This window comes from Raphanus sativus, chromosome 1, assembly GCF_000801105.2.
Source record: "Raphanus sativus cultivar WK10039 chromosome 1, ASM80110v3, whole genome shotgun sequence".
Taxonomy (NCBI): domain Eukaryota; kingdom Viridiplantae; phylum Streptophyta; class Magnoliopsida; order Brassicales; family Brassicaceae; genus Raphanus; species Raphanus sativus.
In genome coordinates this window covers 6,637,513-6,655,683 of record NC_079511.1, presented here as the reverse complement: position 1 = coordinate 6,655,683, position 18,171 = coordinate 6,637,513, and the positions used below count along the sequence as shown (strand labels likewise).

The 18,171-nt window shown below is 41.3% G+C and overlaps 3 protein-coding genes across 6 annotated transcripts; 2 read left to right on the top strand and 1 right to left on the bottom strand.

The window, feature by feature from the left end:
- The first annotated feature begins 342 nt into the window (after window positions 1-342).
- LOC108863590 (RNA-dependent RNA polymerase 1) lies at window positions 343-4,379 on the top strand. Its single transcript, XM_018638068.2, has 4 exons — window positions 343-638; window positions 723-3,104; window positions 3,190-3,340; window positions 3,435-4,379. Exons 2-4 carry the CDS (start codon window positions 742-744, stop codon window positions 4,251-4,253), a joined length of 3,333 nt encoding a protein of 1,110 aa, XP_018493570.1. The 5' UTR covers window positions 343-638; window positions 723-741; the 3' UTR covers window positions 4,254-4,379.
- A 209-nt stretch (window positions 4,380-4,588) lies between these two features.
- On the bottom strand, window positions 4,589-8,010 carry LOC130510970 (MACPF domain-containing protein At1g14780). 2 transcript variants are annotated; one of them, XM_057007724.1, is made up of 8 exons: window positions 7,669-8,010; window positions 7,315-7,559; window positions 6,722-6,905; window positions 6,520-6,594; window positions 6,223-6,415; window positions 5,972-6,141; window positions 5,791-5,855; window positions 4,589-5,439 (listed from the first exon to the last, which is right to left on the bottom strand). In XM_057007724.1, exons 1-8 carry the CDS (start codon window positions 7,933-7,935, stop codon window positions 4,767-4,769), a joined length of 1,872 nt encoding a protein of 623 aa, XP_056863704.1. In that variant the 5' UTR covers window positions 7,936-8,010; the 3' UTR covers window positions 4,589-4,766. The 2 variants fall into 2 exon arrangements, with proteins under 2 accessions (XP_056863704.1, XP_056863707.1); XM_057007727.1 differs by having other exon boundaries at window positions 6,232-6,415; window positions 7,669-8,008.
- Window positions 8,011-14,680: 6,670 nt separating this feature from the next.
- Window positions 14,681-16,870, top strand: LOC130500011 (uncharacterized). Of its 3 annotated transcripts, none has more exons than XM_056994831.1 (6): window positions 14,681-14,795; window positions 14,989-15,182; window positions 15,271-15,476; window positions 15,554-15,661; window positions 15,780-16,501; window positions 16,609-16,870. In XM_056994831.1, the coding sequence occupies exons 2-6, from the start codon at window positions 15,017-15,019 to the stop codon at window positions 16,625-16,627; spliced, it is 1,221 nt and encodes a 406-aa protein (XP_056850811.1). In that variant the 5' UTR covers window positions 14,681-14,795; window positions 14,989-15,016; the 3' UTR covers window positions 16,628-16,870. The 3 variants fall into 3 exon arrangements, with proteins under 3 accessions (XP_056850811.1, XP_056851265.1, XP_056851047.1); XM_056995067.1 differs by having other exon boundaries at window positions 14,686-14,795; window positions 14,994-15,182; XM_056995285.1 differs by lacking the exon at window positions 16,609-16,870 and having other exon boundaries at window positions 15,780-16,505.
- Window positions 16,871-18,171: the final 1,301 nt, after the last annotated feature.

Sequence of the window (18,171 nt, the reverse complement as noted above, 5' to 3'; positions counted from 1 at the left end):
TTTATTTTCTACTTATTAAATTGAATAAAGTGTTATCCAATACTGATGAACTCCTTCGCTAAGAAGCTTAGTTACTTTGTCGTTATATCATTACCCTACATCAAAAAATGAAAGGGATATACAACCGAAAGTAATATCGTGATTATGAAAACGAATGTCTCTCGATTTTCTGTTTTAATTGGGTTTTTATATATTTAACCTATCTATCTCCACCTCCAATCTCTGTTTCCTTTATCCTTTTAAAAATTCCTTTTTTGAATATTTAAAATAATCTTCTAGATTGCATCCTATAAATAATGCTTAAGGACTCTTTAATACACATCAGCGAGAGTTCCCCACCGTCCGATTAGGTTTCTACCACGATGATGTCAGCAATCGGACATAAGCAGTTCGGGATACTTGAAGCAGAGTATTGAGGCTCAAACAAGTGGGACCACCCTTGAAGACGACGACGACTCAAGAGAAGACGAAAAAGCAAAGCACTGTCTTTGGTCAATTCAGTGTTTATAAATAAAGAATTAAAATATTTGAGAAATCCTAAGGCGATCACTCATCATCTACTTACTCGGCGAGTATATCGGACTTCTGTGATCGCAGATCAGTCATCTCCGTCCTCACCCTTTTCCTCCGGTAAATCGGTAAGTCTTCTGTTTTCTTTAACTGTCGGAAGCGTAGGTTCTGTTCTTGGATTGTTTAGTAAAATCGAGTGTACTTGTTGTTAGGTTTAAGTCTCTACTAAGAATGGGGAAAACGATTCAAGTGTTTGGTTTCCCCGTTGGTGTGAGCGCAGAGGATGTCAAAAACTTTCTCGAAAGGCTCACCGGCACAGGCACTGTCTACGCAATCAAAGTCAGACAACCCAAAAAAGGCGGTCCTAGAGTCTACGCCATCGTCCAGTTCACATCCGAGAGACACGCTAGACACATCCTAACTCTAGCCAGTCAACGTCTCGATTACGGAAGGTCTTACCTCAAAGCCTTCGAAGTCGAACAAGACATCGTCCCCAAACCCAGAGCTTCGCTGCACAACATCCCGAATCTGAAGATGTACTTCGGATGTCAAGTCTCTCCCAAGAAGCTTTCTGTTTTCTGGACTGCTCAAAACGTCGCCGTCTCGTTCGGAACCGGGATGAGGAAGCTTCACTTCTCCATGTCTTGGTACGAGAAAGAGTACCGCCTCGAGCTTCCTTACGAGAACATATGGCAGATCGATCTGCATTCTCGACGAAGGGGCTCCAAGTTTCTTGTGATTCAAGTGATCGGCGCTCCTAAGATCTTCGAGAAGGAAGATCAACAACCTGCTAACAACCTCTTGTTCGGGTCACTAGATTTCTACAGCGACGGGTCCGACGAGCAGTGGATAAGAACTACAGACTTCACTTCTTCCTCGTGTATCAGCCAATCGTCAGCCTTCTGTTTAGAGCTTCCCGCTCATCTCAACGTCCCTGACTTCAGAGAGAACTTCGCAAACTACACGGAGCACGAAGCAAGCACTTTCTCCGTCGAATCCGGGCGTAGCTACTCGTCAAACGCGAACAAGCTCGTCCCCGTTGTCGACCCTCCTCCGGGGTGTTACCTCCCTTTCGAGATCTTGTTCAAAGTTAATACATTGGTACAGAACGCTTGCATCCCCGGTCCGGCTCTCGATCACGCCTTCTACGACCTCCTCGATCCGCGGAAATTCCATAGGTTTCTCATAGACCACTGTCTCGAGAAGCTCTTCCACCTCCCTGAATGCTGCTACGCTCCCGCTCGTTGGCTACGCGAAGAGTACTCGGAATGGATCAAGAAAGGAAAGCTTCCGCAGTCTCCTATGATATCTCTCGACGACGGGCTCGTGTACATGTACCGCGTCCAAGTCACGCCTACTAGAGTCTACTTCTCTGGCCCAGAGGTTAATGTTTCGAATCGCGTGCTTAGACACTACTCGAACTACATCAACAACTTCCTCCGTGTGTCGTTCGTCGACGAAGACCTCGAGAAGGTTCGCTCCATGGACCTCTCTCCCCGCTCCTCTACCGTGAAAAGAACCAAGCTATACGAGAGGATCAACTCTGTTCTTAGGGATGGGATTGTTATCGGCGATAAGAGGTTTGAGTTTCTCGCGTTCTCTTCCTCCCAGCTGAGGGAGAACTCCGCGTGGATGTTCGCGCCGGTAGACGATATCACCGCGGCTGATATCAGAGCTTGGATGGGCGAGTTCGACAATATTCGAAACGTGGCCAAATACGCTGCGAGGCTTGGCCAGTCGTTTAGCTCGTCGAGGGAGACGCTCACTGTCAGGAGAGATGAGATTGAAGTGATTCCCGATGTCGAGATCAGAACTTTTGAGGCGCACTACGTGTTTTCAGACGGAATTGGGAAGATCTCAGCTGAGTTCGCTAGGCGGGTGGCTAAGAAATGCGGCTTGACAGAGTTCTTTCCGTCTGCTTATCAAATCCGTTACGGCGGGTATAAAGGAGTGGTGGCTGTGGATCCGAACTCGTCGAAGAAACTGTCTCTGAGGAAAAGTATGAGCAAATTCGAGTCAGAAAACACAAAGCTGGATGTGTTGGCGTGGACCAAGTACCAACCTTGTTATATGAACAGACAGCTGATCACGCTTCTGTCTACTCTCGGAGTCGAAGACAAGGTCTTTGAGAAGAAACAGCGGGAAGTCGTGGACCAGCTCGACGCTATCTTGACCGATCCTCTGGAGGCTTTCGAGGCTCTCGGTTTGATGGCTCCAGGGGAGAACACGAAGATTCTCAAGGAGCTGATCTTGTGCGGTTATAAACCCGACGCCGAGCCTTTCCTCTCGATGATGCTTCAGAATTTCAGAGCGTCGAAACTGCTGGAGCTACGGACCAAAACTCGGATTTTCGTTCCTCGCGGAAGATCGATGATGGGTTGCCTAGACGAGACCAGGACGCTTGAATACGGTCAGGTGGTGGTGCAGTATACGGATCCCACTAAGCCTGGAACTATATACGTCGTCACGGGACTCGTTGTTGTTGCGAAAAACCCGTGTCTGCATCCCGGCGACGTGCGTGTTCTTCAAGCTGTCAACGTCCTATCTTTGAGTCACATGGTGGACTGTGTTGTTTTCCCTCAGAAGGGCTCGAGGTAAACTCTTGATTCTGATTATTATTTTTTTTTTTAACAAATTTTCTTTATTAGTCTCTAATGTTCATTGAATGTTTGTGCATAGGCCACACCCGAATGAGTGTTCAGGGAGTGATTTAGATGGAGATATATACTTTGTATGTTGGGATCCTGAACTCATTCCAACAGGAACGTCTAAACCAATGGACTACACTCCTGAACCAACTCAAATCTTGGATCATGATGTCACTATTGAGGTAAAATATAGATCACTTGTTTATTTATTATATCATGTTAGTTGTTTTGGCATTTGGATAGTATAATTTTGAATATGCTAAATCTTTTTCCCAGGAAATTGAAGAGTACTTCACTAACTACATTGTGAATGATAGTCTTGGAATCATCGCAAATGCTCATACGGCATTTGCTGATAAGGAACCACTCAAAGCTTTCAGTGATCCATGCATTGAGCTTGCACGAAAGTTCTCTATCGCTGTTGATTTCCCAAAAACCGGTGTTGCAGCCGAGATACCCCAGCATCTCTATGTGAAAGAGTATCCAGATTTCATGGAGAAGCCAGATAAACCAACGTACGAGTCGAAAAACGTGATTGGTAAGCTTTTCAGAGAGGTGAAAGAGCGTGCTCCACCGTTGATCTCGATCAAATCGTTTACTCTCGATGTTGCCGCCAAGTCTTATGATAAAGACATGGAAGTCAACGGATTTGAGGAGTATGTTGATGAAGCTTTCTTCCACAAGGGAAACTACGATTACAAATTAGGCAATTTGATGGACTACTATGGGATTAAGACAGAGGCTGAGATACTTAGTGGTGGCATCATGAGGATGTCCAAGTCTTTCACCAAGCGACGGGACGCGGAATCTATTGGAAGGGCGGTTAGGTCACTTAGGAAGGAAGCTTTGTCATGGTTCAATGCTTCTGAAGAAGATGAAGAGGTGGTTGATGAATCTGCAAAGGCCTCGGCATGGTATCACGTGACTTACCACCCAAGTTACTGGGGAGTTTATAATGAAGGTTTGAACCGCGACCATTTCTTGAGCTTTGCGTGGTGCGTTTATGATAAGCTTGTGAGGATTAAGAAGGCGAATGTTGGGAGGCGTCAGCGGCAGGAGACTCTTGAGCGGTTGGGCCTCATGCGTTTGAGTTGATTCTTAGCTTGATTTTTATGAACTTTTTTTTTCCTTTGGTTGTGAGTTTCTATGTACAAAATGTTTGGTGTGGAGTGCTCTTTGTACTAAATGTTTGGTTTGTAATAATAAATCAGTAGTTTCGTATCTTGCAATCTATCAATAAGCTGATGACAAAAAATAATATTGACTCTGAATTTCTATGGAAATTGCACCCACTAACACCAAAAATATCAAAATTCACTGATTGATCAACATTACATTCTCTCTCTTCTTTTCTCTTCCTATTTCTCTCTACCTTCTTTCAAAAAAATTGTTTTGTTTTTTGGCAAATAACTCCAATTTTTTATAACATATACTAGAAGAAAAAAGTTTACTACTGCAAATAACCTCTCAACATTATACGTGCATGAACAGTTTTTTTTGGAATAGGCCAGGCCCATCAAACACACATGCGCAGCCTCCATATTTACACAGACGCCAAAATCAATAAAGAGAACAAACAAAATTATTCTTTCTGATATGTTTTTTTTGTCAAGAAACGCCAAGAAGGCGTTGGTGATGTAGTAGCGCAAACTTGACATGCAAGCAAAGTTTCCCTTTATCCAAATAAAGCCTAACTCCAGTGACTAACCAATGACCAGGACTGTTTTGAGGTCCTCGACATAACTGCGAAAGATCCACGAATTTGACGATCTTGTTATTTGCCGGCACAGGAGGTCCTCTTGGGTAGACACCGGAGTCCAAAACGACCTCGTTTTTGTCTTTGTTAGTGACCATGTTATGATGAACACTCCCGCTAGTCAACGGTAAGCTCATGGAAGAGAAGATTCCAGATCTCTGGGAAGTTCCTGGTCCATGGACCCAATCTTTCTGAACCACGTAGTGATCAGAGACTCCGGTGAAACGGAGACGGAGATGGAGAACGGATTTTGAGCCGTGTTTCTTCACTTCGAGCTGAGCTCCGGTGACTATGTAAGCTACATTGTTTGAGTGTTTGCTTGTTGTTGTTGTTGTTGTTGTGATCCAGTTTGGGTCGTACTTCACTGGAGCTGTACAAACGTGTGAGAATATCTTACCGTTTAATGGTTCGAAGTAACGATTGCTATCAGATATTTCGTCGGAGCCTCTCCATCTATGATCGTCGGTAATCTTTTCACCAACCGTTGTCCTCGTATTTTCTAGGTGTTGCAAGTGTATAGCCAGCCTGATGAACAAAATACATTACTATATTATATCAATATCTACGTACATGAAGATATTTTTTTATTACAAATTGCATCGTTACGCGGATTATCAAACCTAGTTTCTTTTTCTTTTTGATGACCAAAAGTTTCTAGACTTCCATATATATTATCTTCTTATCTAGAGAATTATTGCATTAGTTCCTTCTCTGCCCAACTTATGTTTGGCTTCAAGCCATATTATCTTCAAGTTTAGCTCTAGTTATACACTTGATAACCAAGAAGTTATAACCAGTTCCTTCTTAGGCTAATAATCACAGTAATTTTCTAAAAACAAATGTCAAGTTTAAGTTTGCTTTGGTTGAACCTTTTACCTATTGCATTTCTTGCCTTCAAGGAACAATCGCATTCCTGTTACTGGATTCTTCTCAGTAGTAACCTATAATTAGTTAACAAAATAAGGGGCATTGTGAAAGAAATTAAAAAAAAAATGCAAGAACTAGCGGTGTAATGTCCTTTATCACAAAAAAACTAGGGGTGTATATATTTACGTACGGGAGTGGTATTAACGTATAGTTTGGGACCCATGAAGTTGATATGAAGAGCTGGATACGCAGAAGCCATATTTGGCGCCGCGCCAAACGGAAGGTCGTTATGAATCGGAGCCCACGTTCTAGGCCCAGAGAAGTCCAAAAAGTACTGTAAGTCCATTAACGGCGGCTTGTCTGTCAAAATTACCAAATTAACCCCTTCAAAACTACTACTCCCTTCAATAGTCACATATCAAGGGTTAGAGAGTATATAACTGAAGTTACATCTAAGGTAGAGAGACATGGCATGAGCTAGAAGACCAGAGCCAGGAACGTCTTTGAGCAGTGATGTGATCGGAACAAAGTTGAAGTTGATGGCGTCGGGCTTTTCCGGAACTGTTATTAGCCATTCACTATGGCTTTTTGCTCTCCCGTCGCCTCCTCTTTTGGCGCATATAACTGTTATCCCCTGAAAATGTAAAGTTGGTTTCCTAGTGATGAAAATGTTCATCATACAATATGTTGGTTTTTTTTGTGCGACACAATATGTTGTTTAGATTCTATGAAACTTACATCTTTGGAATTCATCGAGAAATTATTAAAAGCAACCGTTTCTTTCTCGTCAAAGACATTGAACGCCTCTGGAAACTGCAATATCAAACTCCAATAATGAATTTAGTTTGCAAAAAAAAAAAACAATATTATTTAGGAGGAGACATTCTCGTTTGTTTTGCGTTGAAATTGACTCTATAGAATTAACTTAAACTGCGCTGACCTTATTAGGTCGGCGAGTAGAGAGAAGACAAGAGCCGGTGAACAATTGGTCTCCGAGATCATGGAGATGGTGACGGAGGAGGTCGGTATCGAGATCAGAGGACTTGTCTTGTCTCACAACAACCACGTCTTGTCCTCCTACGCTCACCCCGGTTATTACGTGTGTCCCATATCTCTCTATAAATCTATTCCATTTTAAAATTATATTTTTACTCTTACGATAAGTCGATAATACTGACAAAACAAAATTATTTAAAACCAAGCTGGTGGTTATAGTTTACATTTTCATACCAAATAATCAGGAAGAAACTCGTTTAGGAAACTAATAAAACTTTGAATAACTGTAAACCGGAAGAACTGAATGATCTTTAGTTGGAAACGTTGAATTTGGATACTTAGGTTGAAAAAAAAAAATTGAAGAAATACAGATATATTCCACATTAAATTATAACATAGAATTAGTCAAAAATGTCCCAGCTGTTCTATCAGAATTCAACCCAGAACTTGATATGTGTGCTCCACTGTAATGCCGCCAGCATCAAATGAAAAAAAAAGTTTTAAATATCTAGAAAAAAATAAAAAAAAATTATAAACCTGGCAAGTAACTGCGGGTTCCAGGAAGAAGGAACGGCGTTTCGAACGCGATCAGTGAGACGCAAACGATTGGGATTGTGGATGTGTATATTAAAAAGCGTTACCATAGAAGCGTCAAGACCTAAAGATTTAACGTTAGCGGCGTCGGTTGCCCATGACCCACTTTGAAACCCGAACGTCGCGTTGAAATTTCCCGACGGTATTTTTCCGGTCACCGACGATCTCTGATTAAAATACTCCGACATCTGAACTCAGAAACAACACACATACACACACATATAAAACATTTATAACTATAAACTAATAAGAGTTTGAGAGTTTTAAATTAATGAAGTAAATAAATGATCGATGAACCTTGTTGAAATCAAGAATGTCAGAACGAAACCGAGTGCGTTCTCCTTTGTCGCAGTTGATATCGGAGGAGACATTCTGAAAAGCTCCAAAGCCAGGAACATGCAGTTCTCTGTTTTGAGTTTCGTCGAGGACAACCAATCTGTCATCTCCGGAGGCGCCGTCTCCTTCTTTGCAATATTTTAACCGGAAATCCGCCGTTAAATCGAAACCTTTGCCAAGACTCTTGACCACAGTTTCGACCACATCCCCGCCGCCTCCTCTGTTCATTTCTGTTTCCTCTGGTTGTTATTAAGCTTCGAGTCTTTTGTGGGAAAAAGGCAAATATATAAGACAGAACTAGATAATGGTTGATAGCTTGTAATGTTGGCTAATCATCTACTTAATTATTGTTTATTTATATAATCTTTAACATTAAAAGAAAAAGAACGTGATATTTTGATTAGAGTATGAAAACGACGAGAAACATCAGCGTTTACGAAGTCTCCGGAGGGACACGTAATGATTAGTATATCAGAAGATACACAAGATATGTTACATTTATCATTGTATATATCGAGTCATATGTTTTAGGAAGTTTCTGTTAATAAGTTACTTGAGCTACAAGACTTGAGTCTGTATAAATATCCTTGTGTATTCTCAATGAATGAATAAGATATATACTCTTCTTTCATGGTATCAAGAGCATTCCGATAACCCTAAATTTTTTTTTCCAGCCGCCACCCTTCTTCTTCTCTTCTCTTCCTCGTTTTTCCTCACTTCTTCCTTCTCTTTCAAATCTCGATCTTCTAACACCATGAATCTTCCTCCTGTTGATCAAGTTGATGCTACCCTCAACCTCTTGAATGTTAACATGATCAACGTGACCAAACTCACCTCTACGAACTATATGACGTGGAGTCTACAAGTCAATGCCCTCCTTGATGGCTATGACTTAGCTGGATACATCGATGGCACCAAGACAGCACCACCTCCCACATTAACAGTTGCTGAGCAGACAACTCCAAATCCTGAATACACCAAGTGGAGACGTCAAGATCGCCTTGTCTACAGCGGTCTCATTGGTACCCTCTCCCCATCCATCCAGGCGCTCGTTACCAATACCAAAACCTCCCTAGATGTCTGGAAGGCACTGAGCACCACCTATGCAACGCCAAGTCGCGGACACATTCAACAACTTCGCCTCCAGCTGAAGCACTACACCAAAGGCGACAAGACCATCGACGAGTACATGCGCGGATTGACTAGCCGTTTTTGATCAACTTGGTCTTCTAGGCAAGCCACTGGACCATGAGGACAAAATAGAGTACATCGTTGATGGGTTGCCTGAGGAGTACAAATCTGTAGCTGAACAGATCGAGGGACGAGACACGAGCCCTTCCATCATTGAGATCCATGAAAAACTCATCAACAAGGAAGCTAAACTCCTTGCTGTCTCTGCCCCGACTCCGACATCAATTCCACTGACCGCTAATGTTGCTTCCTCTCGTCCCAAACAACATCAAGTGCAACAAAACAGAGGCAACAACAACTCAAACTGGAACAATGGCTACAATGGCTACAGATCCAACGGCTCTTCCTCGCAGAAACAAGAGCCACGTCAAACAAAAGGTTACCAAGGACGATGTCAAATCTGTGGAGTCTTTGGTCACAGTGCACGTCGTTGTACACAGATGGCTCAGCAGTACGTGAATGCAGGCGGCTCTCAGGTCCGACCATGGCAACCACGAGCGAATGTAGCTGTTGCTGCTCAACATCCCACAAACTCATGGCTCATGGACTCTGGCGCCACACACCACCTAACCAGCGACCTTCACAACCTCTCTCTCCATCAGCCTTATCTCGGAGACGACTCGGTTATGATAGGAGATGGCACTGGTCTGCCTATATCACACACTGGTTCCATCTCTCTCCCATCCTCTACTCGCACTCTAAGATTAAATGATGTTCTATGTGTTCCAAACATTAAGAAAAATCTAATCTCTGTGTATCGTTTATGTAATGCTAACAAGGTTTCGGTTGAATTTTTCCCTGCCTCCTTTCAGGTGAAGGATCTTTGCTCGGGAATCCCGTTAATCCAAGGCAAGACCAAGGATGAGCTGTATGAGTGGCCAGCCAAACCCTCCACCCTTCAATCCTTTTTCGTTTCTACACCACCCAAAACAACCCTACCGGTTTGGCACTACCGTCTTGGCCACCCCTCAGCCTCCATTCTCAAGACTGTTATTTCAAATTTTTCTTTACCTTTCTCTCAATCTGTAACCCAAAACACTTTGTGCTCAGATTGTGCTATCAATAAAACTCATAAGTTACCTTTTCACCAAACAACCATCTCTTCCTCTCGCCCTCTAGAATACATCTTCACTGATTTATGGAGTTCTCCGGTTCTCTCCATAGACAATTACAAGTACTACCTAGTACTTGTAGATCACTTCAGTCGTTACACTTGGCTATATCCGCTGAAACTCAAATCCCAAGTAAAAGAAACATTCAAAGTCTTCAAAGCTCTCGTTGAGAACCACTTCTCCACCAAAATCGGTACCGTCTTCTCCGACAATGGTGGTGAATTTCTCGCCCTCCGGCATATTCTCGCTGAAGCTGGAATCACTCATCTCACCTCTCCACCGCACACTCCTGAGCACAACGGAATTTCGGAAAGAAAGCACAGACATGTAGTTGAGACTGGACTTGCTATGCTTACACATGCTTCCATGCCAAAGGAGTACTGGTCTTACGCATTCTCCACAGCCGCCTATCTAATCAACCGCCAACCCACTCCGGTTCTGAACATGGACACACCCTTCCACAAACTGTTCGGTTCTCAGCCTAACTATAACAAGTTACGAGTTTTTGGCTCCCTCTGCTTTCCCTGGTTGAGACCTTACACGTCCAACAAACTTGAAGACCGGTCCACTCCTTGTGTTTTCATTGGCTACTCACCAACACAGAGTGCTTATCTGTGTCTTCAACCCAACACCGGCCGCATATATGTATCTCGACATGTGAGATTTGATGAGCTTGTCTTCCCCTTCACGACATTCTCTTCAAAACAAAAGTCACCCACCGCACCAACATCATCATCAATACCCACCGCACCACCAGTAACTGTCATCCCACCTCCACCACAACCTGCACCCACAAATCAAGTCCCGAACCCAAACCCAACACCACCACTCGTACAGCAAACGGGAAGCTCGAGCTCAGGTCCTTCTCTGCCGGATCAGGTTAATTCTCTCACTCCTTCGCTTAGTAATACTAACAATGATCACATGAGTGCAGAGATGTCAGCAGGATCAAATCAAACGGCTCCCACACCTCCGATTTCCCCTGCTATCTCATCATCATCGTCTGAGCAACAAGACTCCTCCTCAACGTCATCATCGGCACCTAGCTCACCAGAACCAGCGCCTCCCCCGCCAGTTAACAATCATCCCATGCTCACCAGGCGCAAGAATCAGATCAGCAAGCCAAACTCCAAGTATAACTATTCGGCTGCTCTGTCCTCAGTAGTTCCGGCAGAACCAAGCACTCTCACTCAAGCTCTCAAGGACAAACGTTGGAGAGGTTCAATGTCAACAGAGATTGACGCGTTTGCACGAAACGGAACCTATGATCTTGTTCCTCGACAACCACACTACAATGTGATCAGTAACCGATGGCTTCACAAAAACAAATTCAATGCGGATGGATCCCACAAATGCTGCAAGTCACGGTTGGTTGCGAAAGGTTACAAGCAAGAGTACGGCCGAGACTACACAGAAACATTCAGTCCTGTGATTAAAGCCACCACACTTCGCCTTGTTCTGGATGTGGCAGTCAGTAACTCTTGGCCAATTCAACAACTTGATGTCAACAATGCTTTTCTTCAGGGCACTCTCACTGATGAAGTATATATGGAACAGCCGCCTGGTTTCGTTGATACCGACAAACCTGACTACGTATGCAAACTTCACAAGGCAATCTATGGCCTCAAACAGGCACCGAGAGCCTGGTACACAGAACTCAGCACCTTCCTTCTCAGCCTTGGGTTTGTAAACTCTCTTGGGGACACCTCGCTGTTCACATATCTGCAAAAAGGTCAAGTTATATATCTCCTTGTCTATGTCGACGACATTTTAATCACTGGCAACACCAAGCCTGGCATTGCCCGAGTTCTATCCCTTCTTGCTCAACGGTTCTCTGTTAAAGATGCAGAAGACCTGAATTATTTTCTGGGTATTGAAGCACATCGTACGCATCATGGACTTCATCTCTCTCAAAGAAAGTATATTCTGGATCTTCTCCACAAGTATGACATGACAAATGCAAAGCCGGTACTCACTCCAATGGCGTCCTCTCCTAAACTTCATCTCAACGATGGTGTTAGACTCTCAGACCCTACAAAATATCGGCGCCTCATTGGTAGTCTTCAGTACCTCTCCTTCACTCGACTGGACATCTCGTATGCTGTCAATAAACTCTCTCAGTTCATGCACTCACCAACTGAAGATCATTGGCAAGCAGCCAAGCGGATCCTCCGCTATCTCGCTGGCACACCAACACACGGCATCTTCTACTCTGCAAACAACAAACTCATTCTTCACGCTTACTCGGACGCAGACTGGGCTGGCGACTCCGATGATTATGTTTCCACAAACTCTTACATTGTTTATCTTGGCAGGCATCCTATCTCTTGGACCTCCAAGAAGCAAAATGGAGTAGCACGCTCGTCTACGGAAGCGGAGTACAGGTCCGTAGCTAACACTGCCTCCGAACTCAACTGGATCTGCAACGTTCTCTCTGAACTTGGTATCTCTCTACAAGCTCAGCCGGTGGTTTACTGTGACAATATTGGCGCAACTTTCCTCTGCGCAAATCCAGTGTTCCACTCACGTATGAAGCACATCGCTATCGACTATCACTTCGTCCGCAATCAAGTTCAAAGAGGGGCTTTAAGAGTTGCACATGTCAATACCCGTGATCAACTTGCGGACGCGCTTACAAAGCCTCTCACTCGGGCTCGGTTCATGGAACTAAGAAACAAGATTGGCGTCAGATCCCTGGCTCCATCTTGAGGGGCTGTATCAGAAGATACACAAGATATGTTACATTTATCATTGTATATATCGAGTCATATGTTTTAGGAAGTTTCTGTTAATAAGTTACTTGAGCTACAAGACTTGAGTCTGTATAAATATCCTTGTGTATTCTCAATGAATGAATAAGATATATACTCTTCTTTCATAGTAAAGTTATTTTGATTTTGCAAATTCGCTTTTAATTCGAATGATGTTATCTGATAACCCTGATTAGTAAAGTTATTAAATTTTGCAAATTCGCTTTTAATTTTGTTAGTCATGGATGATTTGCTGAATCGTGAGAATCAAACATAGAAAGTGTATATTTAGTCGACGCAGTTATTATGGTTGATGATGTAACTTGTCAATATAAGCTGATGCGGTTTTAATGACTGCAATCCGGTTTAGATATCAAGAGTTCCGGGTTAAATTGTTTTGTTGTTATTGTATTCTACTAAAGAAACAAAACAAAAAGCTGACCCTAGAACCCGCGTCTCGAAAACAAGGAAGATTCAAATCCTGTCACATGCCAAACTGATATCGGTTTAGCTTCAATTATATTTATACATTAATAAACAATTTGTACATGAGCTTCACAATCACTACTAATCAGAGAAACTCACTAATCTATATTATAGTATTTTGCCATTTTTCGTCTACTCAAGTTCCATATGCAACATTTGACTCTTCTAACTTTGTTATGAATTGAAGTGATAAAATGTACTTAAACGCAATAACCATTACCCATTCAATCTGTAATTATAGAGTATATACTAGTACTTCGGAGGGAAGTATAAGCGACAACACTTAAATGTAATATGAACATGACTCTTGTCCAAAAATTGTATGACTCATATTTCAAAACTTGTTTGACTGCTTTGATGAATGTGGATAACAATGACCAAGGTCCCTTTCTTGCGTAATAAAAGCATCTACAGAAAAAACATAAGAAGTTGCCTTTTATTCTTCTAACGTACTTGTGCTTTCACACGGACTATTCAGAATCCCGTACACGCATAAGGTACATAATTATTATTTTTATGTCGGTTAAAGACCACTGCATTATTTACCTCAACTCAATATCATTCGGTCATCGGATACGGATACTGTAACATTTTATTTTGACAAGTGGATATTAGAGTATGTATAGTTGGTTTATGGTTTGGAATTGAAGTTGAACAGAAACTCAGCTCTCATGAAGAAGATGATACACAAGAGGATTTGAATAAAGTGAATTGTATCTGTTAATCGTAAATGAAGAAAATATAAATGTTTATATACATCATAAGCTATCCGGTTTATACCGTTCTAAGTAACCAAACCATAAACCAACTATACATACTCTAATAGTGGAATTTGACTATGGGGTTTGGTGGTTTGTTTTGATGTGAGGCAGACAATTATGAGATAAAAACAAATTCGAGGAAATGTGTTACAGATAGTGACAATAAACAAAAGGTAACAAATGATTTGATCTTCTCTCAATCAAACTAATATTACGTGTTGCGTCTGTGTGTGAAGCAGCTTTCGCGACGCGTCTTTTGTTGATTATTAGAGCAGCTACAATGGTAGTCCTTACCATAAAATCCTTAACAAAAATAATAATTTTATAATATGTGGGATCAAAAATTTTAGGATTTTGTGCCACAAATGTGTTTTCCAGACCGTAAATAAGGATCAATCCTTTGCCAAATTTGTCACTGTGCGCGGGTCCTACCGCCGCATGAAGACCCGCGATTGGTCCACTTACTTTTTTTTTTTAACTGAAAAGAAATAAAAGTAATAAAATAATATTAAACACTTACATATATTATCGTGCACGTTGATACAACCGTTGTGGATGCTCTTATAGTTTCCCTTTTTCCTACAGAATGGGCTCCAATTAATCGACCAGGCCTTTTGGAAATAGTAATAACGGCCCTTTATGGCCCACAGTTGTGTCTTCGTCTTCCCAACTAATCGATTCGAAAACACGTTGACGATGCCCGGAAGAGAAAAAGCTCGTCAATTCGAAACCTAAAAAAAAAGGGCGGGAGATTCGCGAATCAACAAATATCGGCGGCTAAATCGTTTGTGAGTTTTCGCTTCTTCTGCTCTAAATCTGCAGATCATAGCGCAAATCTCGCTGTTAGGGTTTCTGGATCTCGTCATTGATGATAGCGTAACAAGTGATGTTGAATCTAATCTACTGCATTAATAGGATCTATGCTTTTTCAATTTAGTACGAATTGAATCAGATTGTGATATTGGAACTTGGAATTGAGAGTGTAGGGGAAAGTGCTGATCTTGTTGCTATGGATGACCATGGTGGTGGTGGTGGTGGTGGCTCTGGTGGAGCTTCTGAGCTGAGTCTTGAGGAACTGATGGATGAATATTATTCTCGACCTCCACAGATAGCTGAGTGGTTATGGTGTATCGAATACGTAGCCAAGTTCGTTAAGGATCTACGTTGCATACTCGGTAGCTTGAATCTTAACCTTGCTTTGTGGTTATTGTTTATAGTAAGAAGGAGTATTTAACATGAAATCTCTTTTTTTTTTTGCTTTAGATTTGATGAACATGGGATATCAATATTCGGATGACTATGGGAGGAGGATTAATGAAGTCCTGTCCCTTAGAGTGTTGGAGTTTGTTTTCGATCCAAGCAAGAATGATTCAAGTGGTGTTGGTGTTGTTGCTTCTGCTTCTCAGGGAAGAGTTGAGTTTGATTTGTCTTTGAGCAACTCTGATGTTCTCAGGGCGATTCTGAGAGAGGTATGGGGGAAGAAGTAGATAAACTTTGCTAGGATGTGTGGGTTTCTGATTGTAGTCCTTTTTTTTTCAAATGTTAGATTCCGGTGTCGGAACTGCGAGCTGGCATGCCGGAGTTATCAAAGTTCAATGTTCTTCCATTTATTGCTTACAAGAACATGTGTTTGCCACAATGTGCACTGGAGAAGGTGAAGATGATTCCTTTAAGCTTTCCTTTCTTTTGTTTCTTATTTTTTTCTGTAGAAGGATGCTTACTTGAATGATTGAGATAGTGTACCCTATTATTTTCTGTTTGGGTTCGTGTAGCTAAGGGATTTGAGTTTGATGGAGAATGAGACAAGTGCAGCTCCTGAGATAGAAGCTAAGGATCCTGTTTTTGGAGGTGATGGACCAGTGCACATGGATACATGCGAGGAGGAGCCGATAGAGGAGCAACAAGTGCATATTGGTTTGGATAAAGTAACTCGCATCGAGGATGAAGATGAGGCAATGCACACCAACGAAAAAAATGAAGTAATTATGATCGATGAAGATACAGAGAATGAACAAGAGACAGTCGTTGAACCCATTAGCAACGGTCGTACTACTGGTAATACATTTCCTACAAGCTCAAGAAGATGGCCAGAGGATGCAAGTGTAAAATGTACAAAAGATGGAACCTGGTTAATCAGTGTGAGCGGTGATGATGATGATGAGTCAGATATGGTCAAAGGTCCAGCATTGGCTAAGAAGAATACAAACACAAACCATCCTGCGAGCTCCTGCACAAGACACGAGAATGTATGCTGGAAATGTGGAAAAGAAGGAACGTTGTTGATATGTAGCAGAAGCGAGTGTGAATCAAAAGTTCACAAGGAATGCTCGAACTGTGTGGTTAACTTTGATGAAGACGGGAACTTTCACTGTCCTGTATGCTGGTATGATAGAGTCGTTGCAGAGTACTTAGAATCTCAGAAGTTGGTGAGCTCTGCCAAGAGAAAACTGATGAAGTTTATGTCTCTACTTTCATCAAGAAGCAAGAGACTCAGGTGACTGTAATTAAATATAATCTCGTCTTTGAGGGATATCTAAGGTGGTCAATATTAGATCATGGATTTATAGATGGAAGTGATTGAAGTTTGTGTGTTTTGTGCAGATCAATCAACGCGATCTGAAACGCCCTTGTGATCTTGTTCGTGGTGGATTTTGGTTAGGAGAGAGTTCTGTTCATATGTGTGCTGGTGTAGAGAATTATAGATACTGGGGGTAATATATTCGAAGTGAAAATTAAGAGTGTGAATGGTTATTATTTGAAACTAGCGGAAAAAGGAGTTTATATCCAACTTTGACTGAAGTTTTTGTCTTTGTCGAATAAAGATAAACAAATTAAACGAAGTTATCGCAAACTTAAGCTAATACTGGAGAAGTTTCTTAATTAGCATAAGAGGTCGTGTCAGGTCAATTGTCGTAGTCGAGATAACTTAAACAAAGATCTTTTTTCGGCAAAACTTAAATTAAGGTGTGGATTATGCTAATGTTTTACATTGCAGAGTGATTGGTTGATGGTCTATCACATGTTGACATAGTAGTGTAATTTTATTGAACACCATAGCGTATACATGTGTTCTTTACTAGGGGTGGGCAAAAAACCCAAACCGAACCGAACCAACCAAACCGAAGTTAAACTGAATCAAACCAAACCGTGCTCTTTATGTAATCCAATTGGTTCATGTGTTTATTCAATCCGAACGGTTTGGTTTGGTTTGGGTTTAAACCGAACCAAACCGAACCAAACCGATAATCCAATATATGTATACAGTAAAAATATATATGATATATATATGTATTAACATATTGTAAATTTTAGTTAAAGTTTCGTTTTTCATTTTTTCATAACTTCCATATCTTTTTAAAAAATTATAAATACGATTCAAATAATACTATTATATATAATATCATGTAGCATAAGTTTTTATATTCTCACTCTATCGTTTATGAGATGATTATTTTTTAATAAAAGTATAAAACTAATGCCTTCATATTTTATAACCAACCCGAACTACACCGAACCAAAATAGACCATAATAATGTAAACCGAACTAAATCTAAACCGAACCGAACTGAACCAAACCGAATAAAACCCAAACTGAACCCAAACCAAAGCTACTTTGGTTTTAATTGGTTTGACTTTTATAAAACCCAAATTACCCAACCCAAACCGAACCCGAAACTAAACCGAAATGTCCACCTCTATTCTTTACCGATGTTCTTTTGCAATAAAAGCAAAACCAAAAAAAAAACATCTAAACCGGATATAAATGATAAAAAATGCACAACTCAATTTTCATAAGAAATCAAGGTTAAAACAGCAATAGATCAATTTTATTATATTCGAGTTCAGATTTCTTATTAATCCATTGTCACATCCAAAAACCGAAACATAACGTCAGTAAATCTACTGTATTTTTCCAGCTATTAATATTTAAGATTCACCTAAAAGCTACTCTCTCGATTATTAACACGGAGTTTCTTCTGGGCCTGATATTATATTTGAAGTACTATTAGTTTTTTTGTTTTGTTTTTTCTTACTAGGAAAATGGGTAAATTACTATTTTAATCTGCGTGGAAAAAGAAGAAGAAAGTGGATAGTACGAAAGGTCGTTATCCAGAAATCAATAATAGGGTTTGGGGCTCCAAAACTGGCAAATACATTACTCAT